Consider the following 19,841-nt stretch of genomic DNA (forward strand, 5'->3'; position numbering starts at 1 on the left):
AAGCAGCATCATAGGAGCAGGAAGGCTGATGTTTCAGGCCTAGACCCTTCATCAGAAATGGGGGAGGGGAAAGCGGTTCTGAAATAAATAGGGAGAGAGGGGGAGGCGGATAGAAGATGGATTGCAGTGGGAGAGAGATCCCCTGAGATTTGTCCGGAGGGAGGAGGGTAACTTCTTCAGGCTAGACATCCTTAGAAGAGGCTTCGCAGTGGGGTTAAAATTGAATCAGAGGTAGTAGGAACTGCAGATGCTGGAGAAGGTGTTAGCAAAAACTACACATAAAATAACAGCTGCAGAGAGGGAATTTGGTGTCTTTGAAAAACTGGTTCGAGAATCGAAGAAGATGGAATCCACCCTGAAAAAGATATCCCAGACCAAATGTACCAGTAGAACAGCAACCAGTAGAACAGCAACCAGCCCCTGGCTTGATTTTGAGAAGTATGTATTGAAACGGGTCTTCGAAAATCTTTAGAATGATTACGGTGTCACCAGGAATGCAATCAATATGTGTGCACTTCAGTGGATCGAATCAAACCCAGAATTCAGCAAAAATTTCACAGCAACTGCTAGTTGGTATAACTGCTTTATGGATTGATAATAATATGTGTTGCGGTAGAACACCGAGGTTGCTCAGAGACTCCCAAAAGATGATGCAAATTTCACCAGTTTTCAGCAATTCATCATCGGGTAGCAGCAAAACCACTCATTCCTGAAATGTCACATTGCCAACATGGATGAAACAAATTTTAAAATGACTTGATTGTGGTTAAAGGTATCCTTGTTGAATTAATTCATTCAATATATGTGTCACATTAATTTAAGTTACAGGTGTTAAGCTTTATCATATTTGAAACTTGTGACCACTTATACTAACATCAGTTCACATTGTATACTACGCAAATAAGTCAGCTTTCATATCCAAAGGCTTTTCACTGCTTCAAAGATTGACTTTTACGCTGCAATCTGTGATACTATGTTACCTCTCATAGTATAGGAGTGCTAGGATTGGGCAAAGAAAAGTGGTCACAAAGGAATCCCACCTTCTCATTGGGGATATCATCCATTGTGTTGTGTGACACTACCAATCTGATAAATGGGATAGATTTCAAACAGATCAAGCAGCTCAAACTCGGCAACCAAACAGCTCTGTGAGCCATCAACAGCAGCTGAATTATATTTAACCACAATCTGCAACCTCATAGCCTGGCTTACCCCCCACTGATCCAATATTACCAAGCCATAGAATCAGTTAAAAGTGCATGGAGTCCATACCAGGAGTGTACCAGACACACCTAAAAATGATGTATGAAGCCTGTTGAAGTTCCAACGTAGGACACTTTACATGCTAAACACCATATCAGCATGCAATACACACAGCGAATTTATACAAAAACCAATGGATTAAAACTAAACCCTGCAGTCCTGCCACATCCTGGTGTGAATGGTAATAAATAATTAAACAACTAACAGGAGAAAGAGACTGCACAAATATCCCCATCCGCAACAATGGGGAGGCCCAGTACATCAGTGCAAAAGACAAAGCTGAGCATTTGCAACTGTCTTTTAAGTCTGATGCTCCATCTCCATGATATCAAGAAATGGCAGAAGGCACTAGATGCAGCAAAGCTGTAAGGCGTGAAAACATTCCAGCAATGGTACTTAAGACCTCTTCCAGAAATTACCTGTCTCTAGCCAGTCTGTTCCAGTATAGGACTGCACAGTAATATGGAATATTGCCCAGGTATGTCCTATCCACAAAAAGCAGGACAAATCTAATCACCGCCTTATCTATCTATTCTGGATCATCAGGAAAATGAATGAAGGGGCAACTGACATCCTGTCAAGCAGCATTTATTCAATGAGAATTTGTTCATTAAAGTTTGGTTTGAGTTCCGCAAAGGCCACTCAGCTCCTGTCCTCATTATAGCCTTGCGCCAAACATGGGAATAAAAGAGTTGAACCAAAGAGGTGAAGTAAAAAGATCTCCCTTTGACAACAAGGCCACATTTGATTGACAATGGTATCAACAAGCCGTAGCAAAACTGAAGACATTGGGACCAAGAGACAAAACTCTCCTACTGGTCAGAGTCACACCTGATACAAAGGAAGATTCTGGTTGCTGGAATTTATTCATCTCAGTTGTGAAACATTATTGCAGGAGTTTCTCAGGATATTGTCTTAGAATCATTCATTTTCAGCTGCATCATTAATGTACTGACCCGTCATAAGGTCAGAAGTGGGGATGTTTGCTAATGATTGCACAATGTTAGGAACAATTTGCAACTTCTCACACACTGAAGCAGCCCATGCTCATGCACAGCCAATATCCAGGTTTGGGATGATAAGTGACTCGTAACAATTTGCACACAAGTGCCATTCAATTACATCTCCAACAAGAGAAAATTTTATCATTTTCCTTTGATATTCAATTGTATTACCATAACTGAATCCCCTGCCATTCAGCCCATCGAGTCTGCTCCGTCATTTAATGAGATCACAGATCACATTCAACGTGATCTGATAATCCTCAACTCCACTTTCCTGCCTTTATTGCCGTGACTCTTGATTTCCTTACTAATTAAAAATTGATCTATCTTAGATTCATAGAATTTCTACAGTGTGGAAACATGCCATTTGGCCCAACAAGTCCATATCGCCCCTCCGAAGAGCATCCCACCCAGAACCATACCCCAACCCCTGCATTTCCCATGTCTGACCCACCTAACCTAAACATCCCCAGACACTATGGGCAATTTAACATGGCCAATCCATTACACTGCACATCTTTGACTGTGGGATGAAACCGGAGCACCTGGAGGAAACCCACGCAGACACGGGGAGAATGTGCAAACTCCACACAGACAATCGCCCCAGGGTGGAATCGAACCCGGGTCCCTGGTGCTGTGAGGCAGCAGTGCTGACTGCTGAGCCACCGTGCTGCCCCCAGACATTAGTGAACCAGCTGGGTTTTTCCAACAATCAACAATCAACAATGGATTCACAGTCATCATTAGACTCTTAATTCCAGATATTTATTGAGTTCAAATTCCACCATCTTCTGTGGCGGGATTCGAGCCTTGGTCCCCAGATCATTATTTGGGTCTCTCGATTAACAGTCCAGTGACAATACCACTAGGCCATCGCCTCCCCATCTTGAGTGTATTTAACAGCCCACCCTGCACTAGAAAGCATATGTTGGAAATTCAACCAAGCACTCTGTACTGTATCAGTAAGTACAATTTTCCCAATAGTAAGTCAGATTGTTGTCTATATCTGAATATCCAATGTGCAATCTCAGCCATGTTGGCTCCACTCTTAATATATAATGTTATTTCTTGCGTTTGGTTTATCCTTTTAGAAATAGTTTTTTTGCATTGCAAAAGTCAGTCGGCATATTATTAGTTCTGTCCTAAAAATTGTCCTTTCTGTTAACCTCACGCAGTTTTTTTTTCCTTTTTATGGCCACAACTTGTGCTGTTCCCTCCTCCCATCAGGAAGGTATGATATCCTAGATTGCCATTATTCCCAACATTTGCAGTCCAGCTTCTAATTATATCTGGCAATGCAAAAGAGCGCATCCAGATTTCAAAACCTGTCATTAGAAAGTTATCTCTAACTATTAGATTAATTTATTTTGTTAATTGTCACTCATTCTGATAGGTTACATAATTGTTTTCAACACCATCACTCAATAGGTGGTAAAGGTATTCATGCTCAAAGGAATAACTTTTCGAGTTTTGTAAAGGGATCCATTCAAGTTAAGAAAGGGTGTGATCGATAGGAAATTACTGAACAGTTACAATGTTTAATTGTTCTTGTGTTCTTTTTGTCCTCTCTTTCCTTCAAACGGACCCCAGCCATTGTAACAAAGCCTTCCACAAAATTTAACTGGGAAGAATTTCTTCAAAGTTCAGGTATGATTTTTTGATGCTGAATTCATCAGGGTCTATCTTTTTTTATTTGAAATATATAAATAGCATGAGTTTAGATTGTGTTGCCTAATATTATTTTGGGAGATCTGATTCTTAACAATAATAATATTGTGAAGTTTTTACTACAAACAAAATGGGGTGGAGTAATTTGTTGCGTGGGGTGTGAGTGTATCACCAAAACAAAAATTAAGAATGGTTTGTATGCTCCCTTAAGGTTTTGTAAGGGATGTTGACAGGAGTGGAGGGTTTAACCTATAAGGATAGGCTGGATAAGCTGTGACTTTCTTCACTGGAGCGTAGGAAGTTGAGGGGTGACCTTATAGAGGTTTTTAAAATCATGAGGGGCATGGATAAGGTGAATAGCAAAAGTCCTTGGTTAAAACTAGGGGGCATATTTTTAAGGTGAGAGGAGGAAGATTTAGAAGGGAACTGAGGAGCAACTTTTCCACACAGAGGGTGGTTCATGCGTGGAATGAACTGCCAGAGGAAGTGGTAGATGCAAGTTTAGTTACAACATTTAAAAGACATTTAGATAAGTGCATGAATAGGAAATGTTTAGAGGGATATGGGCCAAATGTAGGCAAATGTATCTAGTTTAATTTGAGAAACTTGGTCTGCATAGACGATTTGGACTGAAGGGTCTGTTTCCGAGCTGTATAACTCTATGACTTTGATTCTCTGACCAACTAAAAATGGATTGCATTGTATTTTTGTCTTCTGATGCAGGTAGCAATTGTAGAAATTTAAAGACATTGCTTATCAGTCCACATTGACCACCAATTAGATAATCACATCAATTCTCAGTGAAGGATAACTTTTAAAAAATAGATTCAAGCTTCTCGTTATTGGCTGAAAGAATGACAGAGCAAGATTTCATGGTTTAAAACTTTTATTGTAACAAATGGCTAAAAGCACTCTTCATTGAATGCAATTTCTTTTTGTCAGCAATTTGTATTTTACATTACAGAAAGGAACATTCTCCTTTAGACACATCACACTTTCCATAGGATTACAGCCTTTATAGCAAACAATCCTAGCAGTACAGGTTTTGATTCCACCACTGACTTTCACAATGAGGGCCATATTAAAATTCCTTCCCACTAGCCAAAACTAGGCGAATCTTCCAACCACTCTTAAATCTTCACAAATTCAGTTGCATTGTTCTGAGCCTTAGCTACTACTGTGTTCTGAATGCTGAGCAATAGAGTCAGCATTTTCTCTGCTTCTAGTGCAGGACTGGATGCATCTGTCACTTGCTCTTTGCCTCTTAGATTGCTGCAGAACATTCTAAACAAAACTACTGTCTGTGATAATTCATTGATTTTTTTTTGGGAAGCCTGTAATCTGGTATCAAAAATAGTTTCCTTTGCTTTCTTCCTAATGGCAATGTGAAACACAGTTAGCCTTCTAATGTAGGGAACGAAACTGCAGTCCTTACCTGGTCTGGCCTACATGTGACTCCAGACCCACAGCAATATGGTTGACTCTGAACTGCTTTCTGGGCAATTAGGGATGGACAGTAAATGCTGCCTAGCCAGCAACATCCTCATCCTGTTAATGAAGAAAGGAAAAAAAGATTGAAATGCTAATTAGCTGTCTTTGATCTCACTTTCCCTCGTCTTATAAGTAAATGGATAGGTCACAGCATAACTGCTTAAAATCTGATACCTGTAACAGCTCTCTGGGACTTTGGGAGACTTAGAGTTTATTCATCATAAAGAGACTGCTGATATTATCTCTAGGTACCTTGTACTACGCTCTTAGTAAAACACTCCAGGCCTTTCTTTGATCCAAACATTTAGGTCTATGTTCAGACAGACTGCAGAGCAGATCACATTACCTCATTTGATTTGATTTCTTTTATTATTGTCACATGTACCTAGGTACAGTGAAAAGTTTTATTTTGCATGCAGTATAGGCAGATCATACCGTACAAAGTGCATTAGGGTAACAGAACAGAGTGAAGAATACAATATTACGGCTGCAGAGAAGGTGCACAAAAAAGCAAGATCAACATTAAATTTAAAATCAAGAGGTCCATTCAGAAGTCTAATAACAGCAGGGAAGAAACTGTTCTTGAATCTGACGGTACATATGTTTAAGCTTTTGTATCTTCTGCCCAATGTAAGGTTGGAAGAGAGTATAACCAGGCTGGGAGTGGTCTTTGATTATGTTGGCTGCCTTCGCAAGGCAGGAAGAAGTATAGATGGAGTCAATGAATTGAAAGTTGGCTTGCGTGATGGACTGGGCTGTGTTCATAATTTTCTGTAGTTTCTTACGGTCCTGGGCAGAGCAGTTGCCATACCGAGCCATGATGCATCTGGATAGAATGTTTTCTGTGGTGCAACTATAATATTTGGTAAGAGTCTTTACGGATATGCCGAATGTCCTTCGTCTCCTGAGGAAGTAGAGACATTGTTGTGCTTTCTTGACCACACTGTCAACATGGGTGGACCAGGACAGATTGTTGGTGATCATCACTTCTAGGAACTTGACATTCTCAACCATCTCCACTTGGTCATCCACTTTTCTCCACTCTGTCATTTACCTTAAGTTTAAAGTCACAAAATATTATAATCCATGAACAAAAAGGTACAGTTTCAAGATGTAACCTTATAAACCCCCTGATTGTAACACCTTCTCATCAGATCCTGGTAGCAATTTTACGAATACAAACAAGGCAGCCAAATTTCTTAATTCTCTGCCATTGCTCACACCACACAGTGGCTGTCTTTCTTCCAACCCCATCACTGTATCCCAGCCAATAACTTCCAGCCATTGTTTTCATCAGTACATGCTGTAGCAGTTCCCAGAAATTCCTCTTTCAGTTTTTGATCCAGTACTTTATAACGGCCATGTTGCCATTTTTGTTGACCTTGCAATATCAATTGAGTAAATTAGCAATAATGAGAAACAAAGCAGGTTTTAGATACACAAAACAAAAGCACACAGAAGGAGGCTCAATGTGATAAGGTATTTGATGCAAATGAAGTGACAAGGACAGTACCAAGAGAAAAGGCAACGGAGTGAAAGATCCAAGCAGAAAGAGACAAAGAATAAGAAATCAAGAGAAAGGTAATTAACAGAATTTTTTTACTTTTAACTTCTGCCTTGGGCAACACTGTGGAGCATCCATTAATCTGACTTGTTTTTTATGTAGTCTTATTGTAGTGTTCAGTAGAAGAAAACTTTGCAAATGACAGGCAAAACACTTTCGTAATAGCAGCTAATGGCAAAATACTAATAATAAATTGCTGATAATATTATTGGCAATCTTTTAAGTGAAGGCTTCTGTTTTGAAAACAGGGATTTTGATAATGAAAGGTTAATAGATATACCTTCCTTAAGTGTATTTTATTCTTCTTGCTCTATTATCACATGTCTAAAACTGATTTCAGTATTTTGTGTGTGTTGTAAGGCATAACTTCCATTGCCATTTCCTGTTTTGAATGTAGCAGGGCAGTAGGTGTCCTTCACCTATACCCTATAATAATTGGCAACTATTGACATATATGAATTCTTTACGTGTAGTAAGCAGTTTATACTCAAGGATTCATTTCTGAGCTGTAGGCATAACAAAGCTGTGAAAACATGTACATTTCCATTTCTCTTGTTGAATGATCAGCATGACTTTTTAATAAATGTTTAATGGTTAGTCCTTAAGATGATATTAACTTGGATAAGAGTATAAGCTGAATAATGATTAAAGATGTTGTAATGTTTCTGATCATAATAAATATCACAATTTATGGTAATTATTCTCACTGGATTGAATGGCACAATTTAACAGCAGAGTATTTATAGTAAAAAAAATTAATATTAAAAGCTTCAGCCTGATTAGCAGTCAAGTATTCCCAGCATGTCAAGATTGATGTATGAAGAGAGGTTGGATCAGCGGGAACTATGTTCACTGGAGTTCAGAAGAATGAGTGGGGATCTCATAGAAGTCTATAAATTTTTAACGGGATTAGATGAGGTAAATGTAGAAAGGATGTTCCTGATGACTGAAGTGTCCAGAACCAGGGGTCACAGTCTAAACATATGGGTAGGGCCTTTAAGACTGAGATGAGGGGAAATTTCTTCACTTAGAGACTGGTGAGCCTGTGGCATTCTCTGTTATAAAAAGTAGTCGAGGCCAACTCATAGAATGTTTTCAAAAAAGAGTTGAATCTAGTTCTTGGGGCCAGAAGGATCAAAGAGTATGGGGAGAAAGCAGGAACAGACTACTGAGTTGGATGATCAGCCACGACATAGTGAATGGCAAAGCAGGCTTTAAGGGCCAAATGGCCTTTTCCTGTTCCTGTCTTCTGTTTCTGTTTCTGTGTTGAATATTCCAAAACAGTCTTCCTTAGTAACCTTTTTTTTTAAAACTCTGTTAATTTCTCTGCAGAGCTTAGTTTATTACTTTCTCCTTTTCAAAGGAAGTTCATTTTAAAGAAAGTCTTGTTTTGCTTTATCAAAGCCTCATCTAGGATGAAAATGTTTTGTTGCACTGAATGCATAGAAGTAACAATGTGCAGAATTTTCCCACACTGAATGACATGAGCATTGGTGAGAAAGTTTTGGAAAATCTTGTGAGATCAGTTGTGAGGACTTCTCGATGCTGAGAGCAATATGTCCCATTTTTCAACCAAATCTTAAACAGCAAGGCAACATTCTCCCATACAAGAGGCCTTTTGCGTGTATTAGCATGTATTGACACCTCATTAGATCATAAACCATAAGATGTAGGAGCAGAAATAGGCCATTCAGCCAATTGAGTCTGTTCAGCCATTCAGTAACATCATGTCTGATCTGATAATCTGACAAATGGCTAATCTGCCACACTTATGTGCAAATCTCTAACCTACTGGCTAGAAACTAGATGCTAATAATTCGCAAGTTGGAGAGGTCAGCTGGTGACTCCAGCTTGCTGTTAACATGTCCAACCTTTCACTTTGAACACCAGTCACCAACATCTCAGGAAACACTCCGTATGCAGCTTCTGCATGCACACCACAGACTTAGGCATCCATCCTGTACCAGCCTCACCGTTCCCACTTGGCACATCTCCAAACTAAGATCTGTACTTCAATACTGCACTTTTGAATGCACATGGGCAGGCAACCAGTTCTTGGATTCAACCATACTGAACCTCAGGGATCTTGGTACTCATTCTATTTGCACGTGCTTAGATGTTCACAACATCTCTACGTTGCCTTGCCTTGCATTACTCTGCCTTTTTTGGCACTATGCCCCTTCAGTTACTGCTTAAAGGCTCATAGTACATCTGCCTTGCCTTGTCTTGTTTTTAACACAGACATAAAGCCAGGCAGGCAGTCATTGTTGTCAGCAGTTATCAGTAAAGTAGGTAGATATGTTGCTGTACCACACCATGTTATGCCAGTCTCATATCTGCAATATGTGCCAGCAATGTACACAGCAAACACATTGCATGTGCATCAACCAAACAGCCCTGTCTCAAAATCTAAGGGGTGTAGTCCTCAGTCAAATCAAGGGACAGTCAGGTGATGCTGGTGATATAGTAGTAATGTTCCTGGATCAGTAACCCAGAATTTCAGCCTAATGTTCTGAGGTCGTGGATTTGAATTCCATTGTGGCAGACAATGAAATTTGAATTTAATAAATTCTGGAATTAAAAACTACTAGCCTAATGGCAACCACTGTCAGTTGTTGTAAAAATCCTTCTGGTTCACTAATGCCCGAAGGGAAGGAAATTTGCCATTCTTACCTGGTTTGGCCTACTTATGCCTCTAGACCCACAGCAACGTAATTGACTCTTAACTGTCCTCTGAGCCCAGTTAGGGATGGGCAATAAAAGCCCACATCCAATGAATGGATTTAAAAAGTCAGGGACATTTTCGTCAATCAGTCCAGGTGCTTGGACATGGTCAGTTGGCTACTTGAGGTTGTCACAATCAGGATGTGTGTATCACTGCGCTCTGGGGAATGGGCCACTTACAATCCTGAAGGTCCAGTTCAACCTTAGGGAGTCACGGTAAGTCTGTCAGGGAGTTCGAAATGGTTCAGTGAGGGATCTGGTTAATTATCCATCAAGGCTGTGTATCCAAGTCAGTCAAGGAAATGGGTCAGACTCATCCTTGGGAATCAACTCAATAGAAATTAAAGAGGGATTTTTCAGGAACTGCTGCTGGAGTAAAGAATGGGGGTTGGGGAGGGGTGGGCATGTAATTGTGGGGATTAGAGGCAGCATGCTGGGATGCAAAGGGGACAATAATTGTGAAGGAGGATGTCAAAATATAAGAAGGTAGACAAAAGTATATTTAAGGTCATGAAATACTGTGTGTGTTGCAGAGGAGGGGGTGGTGATTGACTATCACAGCCACCCTGGCCTCAGGTGTACAATACAGCATAATGGTTGGCATGAGTAAACCATGGGGCCTGAGCTCATGAGGTAATGTTGAGAGCTGAAGTAATTCAAAGAGGGATGTGTGAATGTGTGGAAGCTCAGTACTGACACCAAATGACCTGCATTCTATACTCTTGGGATTTGTAAGTATGTTCTGGAAATGGCAAATGGCTGAGTAATTGATTTTTCTGCCTGAACACAAGGTCCCTACTTGTGAGCAATGTGAGGCCTTTCAAGAGTCAATTACGTTACTCAGACCCTTCCACAGTAACATTTGTAATATAGCATCATGCATGTAAAATGCATGCAGACTCCAACTGTGTGGGGTGCAAATCCTGGTCAGAAGAAATCTTGACCATGTCATTGGTCATTGCTCATTGATCATAGTCATTTCTGTGAAGCAGAAGTAATCACAGTTGACCTTGAAAGTGGCATCAGCGGGTCACAATGCATAAATCTAATCCAAGATCTTACAGGCTACACCAGAGCATGGAACTGATTTCCTGTTACGTTGAACTACAAATATTTGCCAACATACTTTTATGTGCACTGAAACCTTTGTTGGGTAAGGCAGGTGATGGAGAGCAAGATGTCAATAATCATACAGTACTTTTAATCTCCTTCTGTCTTTGAGTGACATGACTTGTGCTATATTTGTCAATCTGAAGTCCCTATGTTGAAGTTCCATGGAAAAGCATTCCATGGCCTTCCATGTTGGAGTCCTCCATGTTCCATTGCCTGGAAGACTGTACTAATCTGTAAATTTTGTGTGGTGTGAACATTGACTGCTCACATTACTAAGCACCTGTTCGTTTTCTTATTTTGCACAGTAAGTCCCACAGTCCAAAGATGTGCAGGTTAGGTGGATTGACTATGCTAAATTGCCCCGTAGTGTGCCTAGATGGGTTAACTATGATAAATGTGGGGTCATGAGGATCGGCTGAGATGCCGTTTGAAGCATTGGTGCTGACTTAGGGCCAAATAGCCTCTATCTGTACTGCAGAGATTCTATGATTAAGGTCCGTTGAAAACATGACCAATGGATTCAGCCACAGCAAGCGTTATTGTCGCTGTTACTGCATCGCTACAAAGACACAGTGAAGTGGAGGAGTAACAGAAGTGTCAACAAGTCCAGGACCAGCAGATACCAAACAGTGTCCACATGAAGATGTCACAGCTGAAGGTTCCATCAGGATCTGGAGGACATACTGGAAACCCAAAGTTTGTCATATTCAATACTATTTCCTCCAAATGAGCAAGGAAGGATTGATGCCACAGACTGAGGGTGTCCCAGGACACTGTCATACATCTGTGCCAACTGCTGGAGTGCGACCTGCAACATGAAGAAGTGGGTTGCCATGCAGTGCTGATGACCATCAAGGTGACAGCTGATCAAAATCTTTATGGAATCAATTACTTTCAATGACCCACTGAGGACTTTTGTAGGATCTCTCAATCCTCAAATCACAAATGCATTACGGCTGTTACTGATGCAATTTGTACCAGATCACACTGCTTAATCTCATTTCCTAGTGATATGATCAGTTGTGCAGCTAGACGATTGGCTTTGGCAGCACAGCTGGCTTTCCCCAGGAGCAGGATGCGATAGGCTACACACATCACACTGACAGTGCCATATCAAAATGTAGCTGACTTCACCATAGAAAAGGGTTCCATTCCATCAATGTACAAGTCATCTGTGATCACCAGTACAACATCGCAGACATCTGCAGTAGTTTCCTTGGAAGCTGCCATGATGCCTATGTTCTTGAGAACTCTCATGTTGCTGGTTTGTATCAAGAGCTGGATGCCTTACAAAGATGGTTACCAGGAGACAAGAGCTACTCTCTGCAACCATAACTGATGACTCCATTACAACATCTGACTGAGGCTGAGCATATAATGCAGCCCTTTTTTCTAACAGAACTATCCTGCAGCAGATGATAGATGTCTTAAAGATGAGATTCCAATGCTTGGATCGGACTAGGGGAGTGCTGCAGTATAGTCCAGACAGTATGTTACAAACTCCTAGCATCGTGCTCTGCATAGCTCGAGCAGGCTTCGAGGGGTTGTGATGGATCTGAAGAACCGGGAGAATAGCAGCAGTCTTCTGAGGAGGAAGATGAGGACATTGACCAGAGAAACGTCACATAATAGGCTGCTGCAGCATCAAGCGCAACAAGCCAGACAGGATTTCATTGAAGGAGTAAATTACTGCAGATGCTGGAATCTGTACTGACAACAAACAATGCTGGAAATCACCACAGGTCAGGCAGCATCCATGGAGAAACAGCAAGCTAATATATTGCGTCTAGATGACTCACCATCAGGACTTCATTGAAACCTGGTTTCAGTAGATGTGAGCTGGGTGTACTGATCACTCATTGACAGTCAATTAGTTGGTGATGAGAAGGCCAGCAGTCACTGTCTGTTCCCAGAGGCAATTGCAGATCCTGCTTTTTCTTGTTTTGTTCACTTTTGCTTTTGCTGAATAAAAGTGAACGTTTTGAACGTTCGAATGTTTTGGGCGGCATGGTGGCCCAGTGGTGAGCACTGTTGCTTCACAGGGACCCGGGCTCAATTCCAGTGTTGAGCGATTGTCTGTGTGGAGTTTGCACATTCTGCCCATGTCTGCATGGGTTTCCTCCAGGTGCTTCCACAATCCAAAAATGTGCAGGTTAGGTGGATTGCCCAAGCTAAATTGCCCATTGTGATCAGGGGCATGTGCAGGCTTGGTGGATTAGCCATGGGAAGTGCAGGGTTACAGAGATAAGGTCAGGGAGGTGAATCCGAATGGGATACTCTTTGGAGGGTTTGTGTGGACTCGATGGGCCGAATGGCCTGCTTCCATGCTGTAGGGATTCTGTTGCACTGTTTGAAGTCTTTCAGTATTACACTGATCCCTCATTAAACAATGAGAAGATGTTGAGCTTCACTGGGCATTGAGGACAGAGTAACATTCCGTTAGTGTTCTTCGATGAGTAAACTGTGTAGCTTGCTTCTTAAGTAGCATTACATGTAATAATGTGCGCTGTAATATGCAATGAAATGTCAGCGATGTTACCTGTGTTCTCTGAGAAGCATTTGCTTTTGGTTGCCTTCTCACTACATACATGGTGAAAGGCAGCTCCAAATGACAGAGCTGGACCAGGTACACAGCTGGGCTTTAAAGATGGTGTCAGTGCCAGGGATCCCAAGTAGCCCTGGCAGTGACGAGTACCTCTGCCTGTGCTGAGTGGGAGAATACAACAAACTGGGTGCCAGGTAATTGGGCAAGTTTGAGAGATGATGTGAGAAATCTCTCTAGTGCTTATGGAGAGAAACCCTCCATGAACCTTACCAGAATTGACACTCAGCCAATTGCAGGTAAAATCCAGCCAAGTATGTTCTGTCTGTTTTAAAGTTAATAATTGGTATTAAATTATTTGATTCAGATTGATTTTTATGGTGACACATCTGTTGTCAGCTGTTTTGTCATCAAATCTAATGTTTTTTCCCCAATTTTCGCCAGTGGTACAATAATCATTATCAGTGGCTTGCATCAACTTCACATATATTCAAAGTGTTGCATCAAATCAAATGCTTTTTCTTTCTAATTCTGACCACTGTTTTCTTTCTTCCCCTCAGTGGTTTGTAAAATCACTTTTTAATTCAAATATATCCTTGCATTTGTGAAGTTCTGACAACATTGCTGTGTATAATTTATGGTAGAATATATTAAATATAGAATATATTATAGGATACTGGGGGACTTAATCACACAATGAAGTGGCATCAGACTCTTCCTCAAAACTCACTTTTCCACTTTTTGTCACTGATGACCCTGTTATGTTACACATAATATTGATTAATTGAGAATGGATTGCAAATCAATCATCCAGTTGATAATCAGATGTCATCTAAAACTGTGAGCAAAGCCAAATATGTTAATCGTTTAATCCCTTGACTAAGTTATTTGCATATGATTTTCTTTTAAATTCTGCTTAATTTGTTTCAGGTAAAAATATGCCACAATATCCACTTGGTAGAAGTTAGCAGGCTGTCTTATCATTTTGGATGGTGAATTAAATATGATTTTGCTGCGCTCCATATAACAGATAGCCAATTATTCTGTTTTACTGCACTAAATTTAACGTTCCCCTACAGAACCACTTCATCATGTAGAGGCATGGCTACTACATCATTGTCTAATTCATTTCCTTTTGAGTACACATTCTCTCCTGATTTGGAATTTGGTAGTGAATAGAGGATTATTTTCACCTGTTGTTTTATTGAATATGGATGAGCATAGTTTTTGCAATTTAAGTTCACATATGGTAAAATTAAATGTTTCTGCATTGCTGTTCGGAAGCAAAACAAAAACAGTGTGTATGAAGTAATCTTGGGAGAGAGCAAGCCTGGGAACAGAACTGAGATCAATGCAAACTTTACAGCCTCTCTGCGAGAAAATTAATTGCTTTAATTCAGTCTGCTGAAATTTTTAAGAAACTTTCCCTTCTGAATCATAACTAAAAGATTGTGACAGTCTACAATAAAGTAAATATCTGTGTAAACTGAAATATAGAATGTTGCAAACATGTTAATTTTCTATATCAGTCTGGCTTTTCTGTCCCACTGGAATAACAACGCGAAACTAGATCGCACTGATTTTAAAAAATTTATCATTTGCAAAAAGTTGTAATAAAGACTGGATCTTTTTTAGACTGAAAAGATTACTGAACATGATTTTCTACTTTACGAACAAATAAACTAGCTATTTTCTTGTATACTGATTACAGGGATTCATTGTAAGAATATTGAAGCATACGTATTTCTTTTGGTGTGCGGACTTCGGCGAGTTAAAGATCCCCTCTTTTTGGTGGATGCTTTTTCAGGTACTTAAGGTAGTTTTCATTAACGTAATGTACTGAATGTGCCTTGATTTTTAAGTGGCAATGTTCGTAATTGTACTCTCTTGAGAATCCAGGCATATATATTCTATATTGAACTGTTGATCCTTCTATTAATTACTTCGGTGAATTGAAAGCCTATTAATTTATGCAGTAATGAGGAGAAGAAGAAAGACCCTGTACACTCTGGAAACCTTGCTTAGAATTAATGCAATCTAGTTTGGTCAAGACTACTATTTCTGGATGCTTAATTGTCACAATTTATGAAATATAATGCAGCCTCAGCTTTTTTATGTATTATTAATAAGATTTGGGTCAAATAACTTGTGGAATTATGTCATCTTTTCTGCTAAACCATGAACTATATTTTGTCATTAATAACTGTTGATGAAACGTTTTGTCTTTTTCAACTAGATGTTCCTTCTGTGAAGGAACTTGGAAGGTGTGTAATTAATGACAGAGATATTAAAACATAACACAAAAACAGGTCAGTTGGACCAATTAGCCTATCCTGGTGTCTATGATCCACACAAACATCCTCCCACCCTCCCTCATCTAGCCCTATCAACAGATTCATCTATTCCTTTCTCTGTCATGGGTTTATTTAGCTTCCTCTTGATAATCTATGCAATATCCACATTCTAAACATTCCTTGGATACTGAGGTCTCTCCTGAATTCCCTATTTAACAACCATCCAATATTTATGACTGAATATTAGATCCATGGAGATTTTTCATAAATTTGCATGGAACCCTGTAACAATTTTTATTGCAATATGTTGAACTATCAGAATATTTGCATCTAAAGAAAGGAGAAATAATAAAACCAGTTTAAGTTACATTGATTATCATTACAGTCTTGTTTTTACTGTGTAATCAGCAACTGTCAACAGCGTAGGCTATAGGGGTAAATACAGGGCCAGAAATGACTTGGCAGTATATCCTGACCAGTCCGTAAAACCAATATTCTTAAAACACTCTTCTCTCAAATTCCGATCTAATTTCAACTTGACTTTTTTTCCAATGTTATCTTACTCCAGCATTTCTCTGAAAATTCCATATCATGCATTCATTATCTGTTGGGTAAAGTAATTTCATTTTAAATTGCCTGTACAATTTCCCTTTTCTAATATTTAGCCCAAGACCCCCAGTTCTAAAGTTAATAGTTATTTCAGGCATACTGCTGGGGTTTAGCCTTATCTATTTTCTTGAGGCTATTAAATGGAAGTGAGACAGTGTACCATTGTCTGAATTCCAAGCAACTGAAATATGGACAAAATGTAAAGCAAAATCCATTTCATGTATTTCAGCTGATTTTTAAAAAAAATCTTCTTTTATAGCTTGGCATAAGAAAGATCCAAGGGTTTATTTAATTATTATTGGACCAGAGGTAAGAGATCTTTCTTCAAATGTTTGAATGTCTATTTTTCTCATAAAGGATGTTTTATTGACTTATTTAGTGGTCTTCTGCACTGTAGATGATACATTATGCAGGACAAGTTAACACCATTTCAATGTGCTGAAGATCATGATATATTATTGTTATTTGGAAACTGCAGTTCTCATGTGACTAGAACCATGCATACCTATATAAGCTTCATTTGAATTTATGTACTGTATGGATTAAGAAGGAAGGAGTTAACTCATCACATCATCAGGGCTATAGTCATATCTGATAATCTGGTTGTGTGCTTTTAAATTAGGCTTTTGAAAGATCCTAATGGTGAATCGTTCAGTGATTTAGAAAAACAAAGGTAGAGAGAAAAATGTTGGACTGTCAGTTATGGTCTATGACACAAAGGGACAGAGACAGAAACTAGTATGTTTAGAAACACAGAAATATTTAGAAGATTTATTTCAGTGAGTGTGCAGGTTTCTGTCAGAGAGCACAGATCTATGAGCAGTTTAGCAGTCTTTAGAACAGTCCGGACTGGAGTTAAGCAGTCTGTCATGGTTTAATGTCAATAAAAGACAGCTCCAGAAACAGAAAGCTGTGGAAGAAAGCTATGGAAAAGGAATTTAAACAATCAATGTTAAGAAATAAATGAGCTGTGTCAGCAGTTTGTTTCGTGGCCTCATGAAGAGATACTAACCAAAGAAGGTAGCATTGAGTGAATGCAGGAGTTTGCCTTGAAGAAGCCAAGTTCAGCTGTGCCAACTAAAGAAGGAACTACTTTTAAGTGGAAGCAAGGTGACCTTTCACTGAGGTTTGCATATCTATAATGTTGTTGAAGGTACAAAGGTTGACTCTTTATTTCTGATATTGTCATAAGACCATTTCACGTAGTTCTTGATATCACCTAGAGTAGTGTTTTCTTTTCCTTTTGTCTATAATGCTGATGTTGAACATACATTGGCAACTTCTCGTGAATATGTTCAGTGACTAACCACCATAGTAATCAAAGTGTAAAAATATAACTTATGATTTATCAATTCAGGTTTTACTATGACATTGAATTGTCCAGTATTACCATTGGTTGGGATCATAACAAATGCATTATCCTTATAAATCAATATGGAATTATGTCACTGCTCTTTATTTAGCAGGCTAACGAAAATATGATGGAAAATTTGTCTTTTATTTTTGTTTTATTTATTCATGAGATGCAAGCACCAATGGCAAGGTCAGCATTTATTGCCCATACCTGATTACCTTTTGAGAAGGCCCTCTTGACCTCTCAGTCTGTGTGGTGAAGGTACTGTCACAGTGCTGTTGAGAACTGAGTTCCATGTTTTAGATTTAGTAACAATGGAGCAATAATGATCTGCTTCCAAGTCAGGATGGTATGTGTCTCAAGGGTGAACTTACAGCTGATGGTGTTTCTATATGCCAGCTGCCCTTGTTCTTCAAGGTGGTCAGTCTATGCCCCTGGTTTACAAGACAGTTTTGACATTGCTTTGGTGAGTTGCTGCAATATACCTTGCAGATGTATAGGTGCAGACTTCTGATACTGTACCAGTAGTGCTTTCAATGTGTCTAAGGTGGTTGCAATTGAACAAGCTGCACTGTCTTTGATGATCTCAAAAGTCTTGAGTGTTCTTGAAACTGCATTCGTTCAAGGAAGCGGAAAGCTCACACTCCTGGCTTATGCAATGTAGATGGTAAACAGACTTTGCATAGTTAGGAGGTGAGTAGCATGTTCAGAGTTCCCAGCCTCAGACGTGCTTTTGTTGCTATGCTATTTAAGTGACTGGTCCAGTTAAATTTTTGATCACTGGTAACCCCTCAGAATGTTGATTGGGGAGGATTCAACAGTGAAAATGTCATTGTATGTCAGCAAGCGATAGTGAAATCCTTTTTTTGTTGGAGAGGATCATTGCCTGGCACTTAGTGCTTGCCACTTAGCCTAAGTCTGAATATTGTCTAAGTCTTATCATATTCAGGCACAGACTGATTCAGTATCTGAGCAGCTATGAAGGGAACTGAACTCTGCAATTATTAGCAAACATCTCCAAATCTGAGCTTGGATTTTTTGGCAGATCTAATTCCTGGAAATTAGTGAGAACTTTGAAGGGTTGGCTGAGCTAGTTGGGCCTTTGTCATGTCCGTATCAGATACCTATTTTGAAGCCAAGTGATCTGTTCAGTTTTAGACCTTTACTATATTGTAGCTGTTCAGTACAACTGAATAGTTTGCTGGGCCATTTGGAAGGCAGTTTAGAGCAAATCATATTACTCTGGATCTCCTGTCACAAGAGCCAGACTATGTATGGACGGCAGGTCCCGTTCCTAAGGCTCATACATGAACCAAACATTTTATTTAATGAAAATTTGGTCATTTTTTTATCACTATTGTTGATACTAGCTTATTATTATAGATTTTTTTTAATTAGCTAAATTTAAATTCCACAACTTTCATGGTGTGGTTTGGGCTCATCTCTCTGAATTATTGGTCTGGGCTTCAGGATTATGTGTACATAACATACTGCTTTGCAACTGTATCCTCAATTTTAATTTTAGTAATCATTTGATTGTGTTTATGTTGCTACCATGTGAAACATTTTGGACGATGTGTGAGCTTGTGGTGTGGGCTTTGGATTGAAAGTCATGAACAGTGAGGGAAAGCATGTTGGGGAAATAAAAGCTTGTCCGGACATAGCGAAGTGAAGATATATAAAAAGTAACTCCAGAGATAGGGCTAAGGCACTTACAAAACAAGTTATAGTATAAGAAGTAATAACTAGCGAAGACTTTATTTTACTTTAGAGCCTGTTTTGCCATTGAGTAAATCATGGCTAATCTTCCCTGTGCACTCCACCTTCCTGTGCTATCTCATTCCTTAATTCTGTTAGCATGCAAAGGTCTTATTGACCTCTATTATGAATATCTTAAATGACTGAATATCACAGACCCCTGGGAGGGTAGAGAATTCCTAAAATTCATAACACTTTGAGTTAAGAAATTTCTCCTCATCCCAGTACTCACGGTGAGTAGTTTTATTCTGAGTCTGTAATCCTGACTTTGAGATAATCCAACCAAGAAAAAACATTTTCTCAGCATCTATCCTATCAAAGCCCCTTGAGAATTGTCACTGTTTCAATTAAACCACTTCTCATTCGTCTAAACTCCAGGGAATGTAGCCACAGTCTATTCAATCTCTCTTGGCCCATCCCAGGAACTAGTGTAGTGAACCCGTTACATTCCTACTGG

The 19,841-nt window shown here is 39.4% G+C and overlaps 1 protein-coding gene across 3 annotated transcripts in view; it reads left to right on the forward strand.

Moving 5' to 3' along the window:
- Positions 1–19,841, forward strand: part of glt1d1 (glycosyltransferase 1 domain containing 1) — a 73,638-nt gene that overhangs the window by 20,162 nt on the left and 33,635 nt on the right. For all 3 annotated transcript variants that reach the window (XM_048611247.1, XM_048611249.1, XM_048611248.1), the window contains exons 6-8: positions 3,858–3,914; positions 15,081–15,176; positions 16,532–16,581. In XM_048611247.1, coding sequence (XP_048467204.1) covers positions 3,858–3,914; positions 15,081–15,176; positions 16,532–16,581 — 203 coding nt within the window. The remainder of the gene's footprint in view (positions 1–3,857; positions 3,915–15,080; positions 15,177–16,531; positions 16,582–19,841) is intronic.

The sequence above is a fragment of the Rhincodon typus genome, chromosome 24 (assembly GCF_021869965.1).
Source record: "Rhincodon typus isolate 14 chromosome 24, sRhiTyp1.1, whole genome shotgun sequence".
NCBI lineage: Eukaryota > Metazoa > Chordata > Chondrichthyes > Orectolobiformes > Rhincodontidae > Rhincodon > Rhincodon typus.